The sequence below is a fragment of the Psittacula echo genome (assembly GCF_963264785.1).
Source record: "Psittacula echo genome assembly, chromosome: 3".
Taxonomy (NCBI): domain Eukaryota; kingdom Metazoa; phylum Chordata; class Aves; order Psittaciformes; family Psittacidae; genus Psittacula; species Psittacula echo.
The window spans coordinates 117430317-117443475 of NC_137736.1; the positions used below are offsets into that span (position 1 = coordinate 117430317).

Sequence of the window (13159 nt, forward strand, 5' to 3'; positions counted from 1 at the left end):
TTTCAGCAAAACCTTCAATATCAGGCTTCCTAGGGAGGTGGTGGAATCACCATCCCTAGATGTGTTCAAGGTCTTCAGTGACATGATTTAGTGGTGGACTTCTCAGTCCTGGGGTAAAGGTTGGATTTGGTGATCTTAAAGGTCTTGTCCAACTTAGTTGATTCTATGATTCTATCATTTGAAACTTAGGAAAACAACCATACCTGCCATTTCCATATATATATGTGTATTATGCATATGCATATATATGTACATGGACACATACTATATATATATATATGATTTGTATACACCTGAATACTACCTACAACACTAAACTATATATTTAACAAAATATTCCAAAGGAAGTTTTAAGCAAGAATGTAGCTACATATAATGAGCTTTCTACTTTGCAGCAAGAAAATGACTTCAAATTTTGCCAATGACTGAATGTATGAGCTTGAAATAACCTGTGTAATTTTGGCTTCAACTGATCCACATTAGTGTTACCATGTAAGTTCTTTTTACAAATGATCAAAATATTTAGCTTCTTATTAATTTTTACTCTCGTATACTGTGAAATATTGTTTAGCATGGAGCTTAATTTTCTTTTTATTACTGCAATGCCATGATTATAACATGTTTGAAGGTAATTCGGTGCTTCACTGAATACAGGGAAATAAGAAGGAAGTCATCACTACAATGTTTTCTGTAGCCTGAGTACTCTTGTCTCATTATTTTTCCCTAACAAGGAGTTTATTGTAGTAATTATTTATTCAGGGCACCTGAAATTATGTTTCATTTAAAAATCAGGTCACTCAAGAACACCAAAACTAGACAAGGCATTAAAATACATTTAATGAAACTTCCAACAAATGAAACTGGTGGGACAGAGAGGTTTTCAGCAGCTGCTGTAGTTCAAACTGCTTTTTAAGATAACCTCCTGTGGAGCAGTTTACCTCTCATGTTGGTTTTTATATTCTTTCCTTGTCTTGTTTTTATTTGGCAGTAAAAATGCATCCTGTCCTGTTTTGCAAAACCTGGAACTAAGAATAACTTATGCAGCACATAAAAAGTTTTTAAAGTCATTTCATGTGAAAAACATTTAAAAAATTATCAAATATGTCTAGGACTTCATTTATTGTCACATTCAGTCAGCCACCTAGAAAAATGTAGGGAATTCTTACAAATATACTAACTAGGTCTGATGTTTATGTTGGTGGGAGCTCTGAATGAGCAGAATCAGGAGAAAAGCTTAACAGTTCAGCCCAGTTAGATGCTTCCAAAAAACTTACAGGAAGATTCATGTATATGTACAATTTAAATATTACCTCTCTTCCTTTTCTTTCTTCTTTGAGTGGGTTTGGTAGCTGTGCTCTGTTTCTCCATATGTACCCATGTGACCCAGCAGTGATGTTTCTGTGTCATTTTGAAGCTTAACAAGACTACTTTGTAATCTTACATTCTCATGTTCCAGTTTGTGAATGGAAGATGTGAAATTTCCATGTTGTTTGTTACATAAATCTATACTCTGTGCAAGAAGATAAAGCCATCATTATATAGTTATCTTTTCCACAACAAATGGATGTTAGTATTTTTAACAAGCAAACACAAAACAATGTTCTATGCTAAAGAAAGACCTAGCTACTATATATAATCCTGCAGCACTTAGAGGAAACCAAGAGAATTGCCTCCGGAAAAAAAACCCACTGTCAATAAATGGAAAAGAGTGGATAACAGCCTCTATAACACAATAAAACAAATTAAAGTTTCTCAACTAACATGCATCCAAAATATTATTATTGTAAATTCATCACTTGCTTTGTAAAACTTATGACATAAAAGAAACCATAACAGCTATAGCTGCAGACTGTATTGCTCCCTCCAGTAGCAATCCCACAAGAAATAATAATAAAAAATTATCGAAGTTCATTACTTTACTAGATACAGGGTATGTCTACAGGCACAATTTAATATCTGTGTCAAGATACAGTCACCTTCAGCTTCGGAAGCAGTAAAGTAAAGCCACATTAGCACAGTGCTCTCTGTGTTACTAAACCATGCTTCTCAGTTGAGTTAGTCCACATGGTATACAAGTCATAATACTGAAAGTGTAAGCAACATGTGCTCTGCAACTAGGGCTTAAAGAGGCCCATCCACTAAGGTATAAAGAAGGGAAGATGGAGATTAGCTCTGGAAGTTGACTAGCCAGGATACTGCATTCCTTTTTTGTCCTGTCACTTTTTGTATAAAGCCTACGCTGCACACCAGAGCTAGCTAATTTGGAACTACTTCTCTGCAGAATACTGCATTGCATTGTGTTTGTATATCTGCAATAGCAGCATAGTGTCATAAACAGAAAAATCTCAAACGATTTCATAGAACCATTGAATAGTGTGGGTTGGAAAGGACCTTAAAGATCATCTATTCCAACATCTCTGCCACAAGCAGGGACACCTTCCACTAGACCAGGTTGCTTCAAGACCCGTTCACCTTGAACACTGCCAGGGATGGGGCAGCCACAGCTTCTCTGGGAAACCTGTGCCAATGTCTCACCATCTTCACAAAAAAACCACAACCAAACAAAACCCTTTCTTATGAACAATCTAAATATCCCCTCTTTCAGTTTAAGACCCTTGCCCCTTCTCCTGTTACTACAAGCCCTGGTGAGAAGTCTTTCTCCATTTTTTTTACAAGCTCTGATTAAGTACTGAAAGGTTGCTCTCCATAGGAGAGATGGTCGAGTCCTCTGATTATTTTTGTGGCCTCCTCTGGACTTGCTCCAACAGGTCCATGTCCAGATTATACACAAAATACTAAAATCCAAAACATTCTATTAAGTTTTGCTTTCATGTATTTCTAGATTTACCTTATTCTTTTGGAAGTTGGTAACTCATGAGTATTAATGATTTGGATCTTAGTATACTGTTAGCACAACTGAAAGCTTGTCTATTCCTTGCACTATCTGGTCTAATGTTATCTTTTCCTGTAACCCTTGGCCTCGCTTAGCTAATTTTAGGGGAAAGTTATAAGCCAAGCTGTCATGGAAATGCCAGAAAGTAAAAGGAAATCCAGTGTTTATTGCAAGAATGGCAGACAGGGGCTCAGCTGTGTCTCCAAAGTGAAGTGGCAGAACAGAGGAAGGACAGCACTAAGTCACACTACCACTACTAGCTCTCAAGTCAGCAGTACAGTTATAACAGCATGAACCCCAAAACTGAGCTGGCACAGCCACATTGCTTTTGAAATCTAAACAAGTAACCCTGCCTGGTGATGCATTACACTACACTGACTTAAGCTAGCGTTACTTTGAGGAGTCTGTGTAGTACTCTGCTGTACTATGCAAACACATCTCTAAAAATCTCTCCAGTTCCTGCAGTCTTAGAATGAAATACCTCACAATCTTTAATGTTTAGATTTTCCCAATACATTAGTAAAGTAAGAAAGACTTGTTAAGTCCATAAATGTATTGATATGTAGTGACCTTGGTATATCTACTGACTGGATTTTACCGTTCAAATTTAACAGACGTGGTATCTACAAGGATTCTTTTCAGACAGTTCTTCTCAATCTTTGTGAAGAATACCATCACAGAGAAGAGCTAGACATGCATACACATATCCATCCATGTTTCCACAATAATGTCATATATACACATACATATATCCATAATAGTGTACATGTATGTATAGGTAATACATCACCGATAGATGTATATGCTATTTTAAGGGTGTGGAAAAATGTGGCATTCTTTCATACATTTGTCAGTCTACAGTAAGGCAATTAACAGGCTACAAATCCCCCAAAGATGTATTTACAGCAGTATTTGCAAGCAACATTGCAGTGTTTTTTCTAGTGATAGATAAAATAACTGCAGATGTTCCGTAAGCAGAAGACATTTTGAAGCTTTGTGTGGAAGGCAGCATATGTAATATTTATTGTACCCACAAAAACTACAGTACTACATGATATTAAGGCACACTTTTTATGAATTAAACTTTAAAAATCCCCTGTTTGAAGAAAAATAAATGCTGAACTCCAAAAATAAGCTGGCTGGGGGCAAAATACATCTGGTTTTTACACTATTGTTTAAACATCATATGAAGAAACTGGTAATATAGTAAAACCAGGACATATCTTCATATCTGTGAGAATGATGACTGTTTAAAAATACATATTTTCTGAAATAAGTGATGTAACTTACAATAAATAAGCTCCAAGAAACTGTTTATTGTCTAGACAGTTACTGAAAAATTTACCTTCTCCTTTACTACAGTTAAGGTCAAAATTATTCCTAGCTATACTCACCTTCAGGCTGAGTTAAATCCTCTTGGTGTTGATTATGTCTCACACCTTATTTCTATTAATTTATTTTACTTAGGTCAGAAATCTCTAAATCTGCCATGATCTCAATCTGCATTTACAGTAAATGTAAGTAATTGTTCTGTGTATTGCATAGATTAAAAAAAATACCATGCAACTTTTACACACCTGGTTTTCCACCATCTCTTTTAGATGTGTGTTTTCAGAGCTCATAACTTCGTATTGGGAATCCAGGAACTAGGAAAAGATTAAACTCTCTGTTAAATACAAGAATATTACTGTTAACTTTAAATAACACTGAGTATAGATATATATGTTTAATTTTACAGAACATACATAATTATGAAACTAAATACAATGTTTTTTAAATACAGCAATACTAAAGCAGAAAGAACTCTTCAACCACCTATAAAAGATACACAGATGCAATGCTTCTGATTTTATTTACCTTTTTTCACTCAGGAAAATATGGGAGTTCCCTTGCATTAGGAGATACAAAGAGAGTTAGATTTTGCAGGCCACTGAAACTGGATGAAATCTTAGTCATGGAGCCTAGAAATGACATCCACTCTTTTAGTGCTATGGTAGAGAATATAGGCTGGTAAAGCCACAAAATAGGAGATGTCTCGTTTTCCCAAGCACTAACTTTCCTATTGTCAAAAATGAAGTATTACATTAAATACAACTTTCAATATGCAGTGACCTTCTCAAAAAACAGAGATCCCCAGAAAGCTATAAATATGAAGGTTCTTTTTGTTTACAAAACTAAGTAATGAAGGTAACATATTTGTTTTTAATAGTAAAAATTGACATTAAAACACTGGTATCTTACAGTTTTCAGCTTTCAAATTATCAGAATTTTCTAAGCAGATACGTAACATTCTTCAAAAAGCTTTAAAAAAACCCTGAAAAAGTGTTCTAGATACTTTAACAAACAGTTCTAATGATAAGGTGCATATAATAACAACAAACTTGAAGTTTTCAAGATCTTTTGCATGATAAAATGATAACTACAGTCAATAGTCAGAATGAATTGCAATTTAGATGTACAGTTGACATTTGCCAGTGCATTCTTGTTCCAGTATCAATTTGGCTGCTCTGCTTTGTAATTCACAGATATTACAGCACTGCTGACAAAAACTACAGCAAGAAATGTAATGTCTTTTTTCACAGATAATGTATGTCATTATCAATAGTGTGTAGTAAAATGATCTACACTGGTTTTGCCTGCTTACATACCTGTTTTGCTAACAATTTGTCTTTTATCTCCAACTCCATTTTTAACTGTCTTTCCAAAAGACTAGCTTTCTCCATGATAGTTGCTATAGTGATCTCCCGATGAAGCTCTTCTGTCAGGTCAGAGATTTCTGTCTTCATTCTTTCCTTCTCAGAGTGATGGGACTGCTCCTCTCGATGAACATGGTTTCTTATCTGGAGCAAAATGTTTCAAGAAGAGAAAATGTTATGCAGTATATATGATTGCATCACTTGCTACCTATCAGTGACTATTTTGCTGTTGCTTCCAAGGTATCAACTCTTCTAACTGAACCAGAGATTTTTGACATTGCATAATAAAATGTCTTCATGAATCACGGCATACAGCTTTATTTATTTTTAGGGTTTTTTTTTTTCCAACCCTTCTGTTGTGCTTTCATTTACCTATTCAGTATTAGAAATGAACAAAATACAAGACATTTAAATTGAAATTTTAAAAGAATGTACTAAAAATAATGCTAAAAATTGGTATTTATGGCAAAGACTATCCAAGGAAATATCCATTCAATATACCTAAGTCTGATTTAGTTATACTGCTCCTAAGTTAATTTAGGTTTGAAATAAGTTTAATGCAGCCTAAATTAACTTAGGGCAATATAAATAAATCAATCTAGAGACTCTTTGATGAGAACCTATGTTAGAAATAAGGAGCATATACAGTAAATCACTTTATGAGAATTTTTCCTACCATTACATATAAAATTTAAGGTCAAACTTTCTGCACTGCATCCTGTGCACAGTTCTCCAAAGAATCAGCACAAAAGTTGTTCTCATATCTTTTACTATAACCAACAATTCAGCACTGATTGATAGATTTTTTTTATTATGTAACAAACAAAACTGCGTAACCCAGCAAACAACCTTTCAACCCTATTTTAATAATTCCTTGCAGGACTGTACATGATCAGTAACAGATGGCATTTCATTTTTATTTCTGCACACTACACAGAAATACTAGAACTGTAAACAAATAGATGGAGATGCAAAAAAACCCTTAGAGTTAGATTATGCCTATCATGCCAAAATTGCTGCATCCGAGTCAGCTGCATGCAATTAGAGATATTCCTGCTTCGAGTGCTACTGAGCAAAACCACAACATGCCTGAAGAGGAGTTCTGAGCACCCTCTACTCACAAAGTGTTTTGGCCTGCCAAGCCATATGCCAGTCCACAGTGCTATGCCACCACTGCTTGCACACAGCACTTGAGAAATGTGCAATGCAATGCGATATGTAGTTCAAACTAAAGAGTGCTGCGTAGATTGTGCTGCAGGTGACTGACTAAGACTGGCCTTGTGTAGCTATCTGTCCTATTGACTTGTAGCAGTTGATCTGTTGACATATCTTACATCTGAGACCACCTACAAACTACTACTTACCTCCTAAAGCCTATTAATTACTTTTAGCCTTAGACGGTTTATTATTTGCATGGTATTACTCGAATCACAGTGATGCTTGAGCACGGTCTCCTCCCTCACTTCAGTGAAGTAGCTAGCTCTGCACAGAATCAGAATGTCAATTTTACAGCTATACACCTACCTCCAGAAATGCAACCATATATGAAAACTTTCTCATGTATGAAAACCTAATGCTCTCCTAAAACCACAATTTATCTCCTGCTCTCTTCTACATATGATCATACCCATGGTCAGTACTTTTCTCTCTTCTAAAAATCCTATATTGCAATTAAGATCTGGAGATACTTAATGATATGAAATACCTCATTTAGCTCTTCTTGCTGGCGTTCTTGACTTTGTGCCAATAGTAATAACTTGGTGTTTTTATTTTCTAGTTGCTCAGTAAGTTGTACACAAAATGGCTGATGCCTTTAAGAAATAAACAAAACATGAAACAAACAGAACATTCAATAACCTTTACCTTACAGCATCCTCTTTACAGTGTAAAACCGTGGAAGAGCTGTGTGCTGATGAAAAAATAGAACAATCAAAGATTTGGCCTAAACCAGGTTGGATCTTGTGAGATTTCTAGAGATTAAGGACAATGCGAGTGCATGTAGAAAGAATCCTGAAATCTCTTGCAGACTGGTATTTCCTATAACCTCAAATAGCTGAAGTAGATTAGATAAACCATAAAAAGATGAATGTTTTACTCAAGGGAGGTTAGAGAGAATCTTAATTACACTATTTCCAAAGTGATTTAATGCTGGGAAAATGGAAAAAGCTTGTAAATATATAAACAGAAATAGATTAAATGCATTGATTTGTAAAGATCTAGGCAGCATTAAAGCCTTTTTACAGAGCCTGCATCTATTGCTGCTGTCTTGTTGTATATAATTGCCAATGAAAATGTTTATTCTAATATTGTTTAGAATCCAACATTTGAATCCAGAGTATCTTAAAACAGCTTTAATTTATATCAAATGTAAAAATAAAAGTTATTAGCTCAGAAGTACTTAATTTATATATTGTCTTCAACATACATTTCCTGCATATCTTTATACTCTCTGATTTTCTGTAGTTCTGTATGCATCTGTTGGCATTCCAGTTGTATCCTTCCCCAGAGAGCATCCCGTGACTGCAGCTCATTCCTCATTTCTGAAAAGCCTGCCTCCATGTTCTAAACAAACAAGCAAATACATAAATAGTTAAATAAATTTAGATGGCTCAAAAAGGTGTGTGTTAACACACCAGTTTCAATACCTGTATAATTTGGACAAAAGGACATATATGGTTTTGTTATAAGTTTTATTTCTGAAAGAGACACTGTTTTCATGTCAGTTCTCTTCTCCAGAAATGTAATCTAAAAATCAGATGCTGAATATTCTTTAGCTCTTGCAATGTTCCATGCATCTGCCTCTGAAACCATCATAGGAAACATCATTCAGAAGTTCTTTGTGCACCTAAAATACATAGTTTGCTTGTTTCAGCAGGTTCTCCACCCTAGAACATGCTTCACATGCAAGAATAAGTGCCACAAGTAACTTCCATTTTCTGTTTTCCTAACAGCATTTCCAAATTTATAAGCTTGAAAACTACAAGGCTATAGGAAGGCAGGATTACATGCATGTCTTTATTAAAGACTGCCTGGAAGCTCGGAGCAGATCCATCTAGACATCTGTACTTAGCCAAGGTGTATGCTCAATCATCTTCAAAACTAGTTCTATCTGCATGGAGTCATTGCTTATTTAAATGAACATCACAAAATTATTGAACTATCACAAAAAGATTCTTCTTAGGGACTCCACAAACCTTACCTCTATTTTGCCATTAATTTCTGACTGATAGACAACCTGAAGATCTGTTACATTCGGCATCACAAACTCTGGATTTCCCAAATATACTGAGAACATACTCAAGAACTTGGAAATATAACCCACAAATAACAAAAGTAGCAATAATAATCAGATTCTTGCAATAATAATATTCAGAGAATACTTATTTCCTCTCACCCAAGATCCAAAAGCATCTTCCAGATTAAAAGAATGGATTTTCCAAAGATGTTGATCCTTTGCCTTTAAAACCATTACATTAAACCCATTAGTATTTTTCATAGTTTCTTCATTTTATATGAAGACTGTTTCCATGTTTAAAAGCAAAAATAAAGTCTTCAAACTTTCATAAGACATCTGGAATCCAGAAATGACACTGCAAGCAAGGAACTTCAAAGGTTTGTTTTCCTTAGAGCCTTATATGAGAATGACCTTCCTTCCAAGAAGCCTGTGGTTTTTCTTCAGCTAAAAGGGCTGCTGCAGACAGATACGAAGTGCTTTTGCTGCATATATAGGTTCATTCATTTTATCCTTTGTTAATATAAGGCTGAGAGAGCTTTTTTAAACTCTGAAATGCAAATCTGGGCATATTCATGTGAAATAAAGCTTAATGAACTGTTAAAATTCTCTGCAAGACTTGCTTATGATCATCTTCATGACTTCAACATTCAAGAAATAGCCACAATTATTTTATAATATATGAATTTGGGGGAGGGTTATCCCCTTGACTTCATTCTGGGGTGGATAAGAAGGATGAATGCTGCACAATTGTGTGGTAGAAGCCATATCTGACTGCAGTCATCATACAGATTTACATAAATGGTATTTTCTTCTGTGAATAGTAATAATAGCAGGAACAACAACGGCCACAGCAGCAGCCACGATAATAATTGAAACAGAACTTCAGGTCAAGAGTTTCACACATCACTGCAAAAAAAAAATCATTTAGATATGTACCACTTACTATTTTAGGGAATATCTCTTGCATCTAGTTAAATCACCAAAAAGAAAAGTAATTTTGAACCAGAAAACCTTAGGTTTTGTTTAGAGAATATTTAATGAAACACAAGTTTTTAAAGAGTCTGTTTCAATCTGAAAAATTTTTTCAAATCCTCTCTTTTCTTCCCATGTTTGATATCAAAAGGAAGTCTCAAAAATTTCCTCATCAAGTCCTGTTCTAATGCTACTCAAAGCTGTTTGTGGTGGATTGACCCTGGCCAGACTCCAGATGCCCAACAAAGCTCTATCACTGCCCTCCTCAGCTAGACAGGGAAGAGAAAATATACCAAAAGGCTTGTGGGTTGAGATAAGGGCAGGGAGAGATCATTCAGCAATTGCTGACATGGGCAAAACAGATTCAACTCAGGGAAATTAATTTAATTTATCACTAATCAAATCAGAGTGGGTAATAAGAAATAAAACCAAATCTTAGAACACCTTCCCCCCACCCCTCCCTTCCTTCCGTGCTCAGCTTCACTCCTGATTTCTCCACTGCCTCCTCCAGAGCAGCACAGGGGGATGGGGAATGGGAGTTACGGTCAATTCATCACACACTGTCTCCGCTGCTCCTTCCTTCTCATGAGGATATATGGAAGATATATGAGGCACAATACTAGGCTTGCTGCCATTGCCATCAGCCTTCTCCCTACCTAGATTCCCATTTACCTCCCTTCTTTACCCACATCAGGTCCAGCTATTTCCATCCTCCACGTAGGACTCCTTCACATAAACCTGCTTACTTCTTCTGGCTGACAACAGGCCTTGTGCTTCCTGCTTTCTCACACAGACATTGCTAAAAATATATTTTGTCTCAGCTACACCTTTTCACCATACCTTGAATTTACCTCAGTGTTTTCCGTCTGCAGCTATTTGCAAATGTGGCTTTTCTAACACAGCAGCATTCCACGCTACCAGCACAGTTATTCTGCAACTTTCTGCCCTTTAGCTGACAATGTTATGTACATCTATCTCCACTTCTACTTAGAATATCTTCAGTGCTTCCTACAGCTCCTGTATTCTATTCACATGATTCCAAAAATCCTTTCTCTGCTGTACAGCATTTATTCATCTGCTCCGATTGCCATAATTTCTTCCACTTTGTATTCTAATCCTACCACTTTTGATGGTAGACTTTCTAACAGGCCCCAAACCAGAGATTTTTGGTTGCATACTGATAACTTGTGTACTAATGTGAAGATGAAATGTATAAACATCACGTGAGCTAAACTTGGCTGTTCAGACAACACCTGAAATTAACCTCCACCACATATATGTTAATTCGCATGAAGTATATTGCGTATGCAGTTATAACTCTGCAAGTTTGTCTATAAACAGAAATAGATTATCCTTCTCCAGAAAGAGTTGAAGTTACTATAGGCCACTCAATATTTTACTGGACCTTAAAGTGCTTCAATAAATAAGCAAAAGTGTAATTTACATTTGTTACCAGAAAAAAATATCAACGAGAATCTCATTCCTGATCTATTTTAAACATAGCTAATAAAAAAGTCTGTAAAGATCTTGTATTATCTCGGGCTTGTCAGAACTCACATATCAAGACCAAAAGAAGAGGCACAAACGGATGTCTTCAGACGTCAGTGCTATGTTGAAAAATGATAAACTAGGGATAAGATAAAAGCTGAGGGTTCTTTACATGGTTGGCAACTTAAAAATTCATTGACTGAAAAATCTTCTCTCAATAATAATGAAGTGTACCACACACGTTTCTATATACTTATTTACTAGCTATGTGGCAGGCACAGTGCACAACAAGGTATAAATCAGATAAAGAGATTTCATAGAAGTCATTTAGGCACAAGAAACTAAGTGAACTAGGCTGAGTTTTTGTAGATGCTAGGGATATAGGAAAGTTACAAAACCCCTAGATAAACAGACAAGAATAAAATATAGCACTACGTATCAAACATATTTCTGTTTTCTTTTTAAGTGCCACTAAAAAAATGTACTGTTCACAGCTCATTCTGTGTTCCTGCAAACTATATACCTCATGTACAGATCTTTTATAAAGGCATCTCAGTACAACTTTTTAAAGTATATTCCTAAGTAACCAATTAACCAACAGTCATCAGGGGAAAAAAGAAAACCCATCACTACCTGGCACTGGTTTTGGTACATTTTTAGATCCTCTCGAAGTTTCAGATTTTCCTCTTCTAGTTTCTTCTTTTTTATTGCTATTTCATTCACAGTTGCCTTCAGTTTTTCAATCATCAACTCATCCGTTTCACTTTTGGGCTGGTCACAGGTAATTACCTCTTCTTGTTCATGTTTCTTATTGCTTATTTGAAATTGATAATTCTGGGTCTGCTTCTATAGAACAAGAAAATCTTTGAAATGAAATTCAGTAATTCTATGTAAATTGCTAAGACCAAACCACTCCTATTTAAAACATAAAGCTATTTCCATCTTCACTAGAATCTGCTTAGAAAAAATGGCACAATTGAAACAGCTTGGATTACTTCTCTAAAGGATTCTTCCTTTATTTAGACTCATGTTCCTTGTCCTCAGTTAAAAAAATGTTTCAGAGACTTTGAAGGGCACAGAATTTTTTCAAGGATATTTCTCTTCTGCTGTGTATTTCCCTAGTACTTAATGTTAATTAGCCTCAAATGTGGAAAAGGTGATTCTGATGACCTACACAAGGCAGTTACCTATAAAAAATAATTTGAGAGAAACGTCCTCCTTTGATTCATTGAACTCAGTAGGAGTTGTGTGTGTGTGCACCTCAGGATAGATATTAACCTTTGACTAGAGGCTAGCATTACGTAGTTCATGTATAAAGAGCTCAGTTACTACAGGAACTGCACTTTGATGCCATTATCCTTAAACTTGGGGAAGATTCATCTGCATGTTCTGCAGAGTCCCACACTCCATTCAGTTTCGTGTACTAATTAAAATCCTAAGACAAAACCTTCAGAAAACTGGTATTGCCAGGATTTGTGAACTCACAGGCCTCGTGAAGAATCATAATTACTATGGTAACTGGGTTTGCTGTTTAAAAACTTATCCACATAGATCCCTCTACTGGGACATTAACAAGCACCAGTGATTTTTCAGAAGACTAAGAATTCACCAAAAAAAGACAACAAAATATAACCTGGAAACCATATTTCATATGCAGAGATCAAGTGAGCAAGAAAATGTGTATTAAAAATAAATAGGGTTACAAATGCCGTATGTCATTGACAAGGACTGCAAAAAGACGTGGTTTAGACAATTTTTGATGTAATTGATTATGTTCCCATAATTTGTGTTGGCTGAACACCCAAGCAGAACTGGCCACTGGCTGCGTATCAAATGAAAACCAAAAGAAATTTGCAGGTAAGTTTCACTTCTATA

General features: G+C 35.6%; 1 protein-coding gene across 1 annotated transcript in view; it reads right to left on the reverse strand.

Annotated features, from left to right (window-relative positions):
• The window catches only part of DEUP1 (deuterosome assembly protein 1), a gene marked incomplete at both ends in the record, with an annotated part of 48501 nt that overhangs the window by 12149 nt on the left and 23193 nt on the right, over positions 1–13159 (reverse strand). Inside the window, 6 exons of the mRNA XM_080613216.1 lie at positions 1311–1510; positions 4453–4539; positions 5542–5733; positions 7295–7400; positions 8015–8151; positions 11918–12130. Of these exons, the coding sequence (XP_080469342.1) occupies positions 1311–1510; positions 4453–4539; positions 5542–5733; positions 7295–7400; positions 8015–8151; positions 11918–12130 (935 nt within the window). The remainder of the gene's footprint in view (positions 1–1310; positions 1511–4452; positions 4540–5541; positions 5734–7294; positions 7401–8014; positions 8152–11917; positions 12131–13159) is intronic.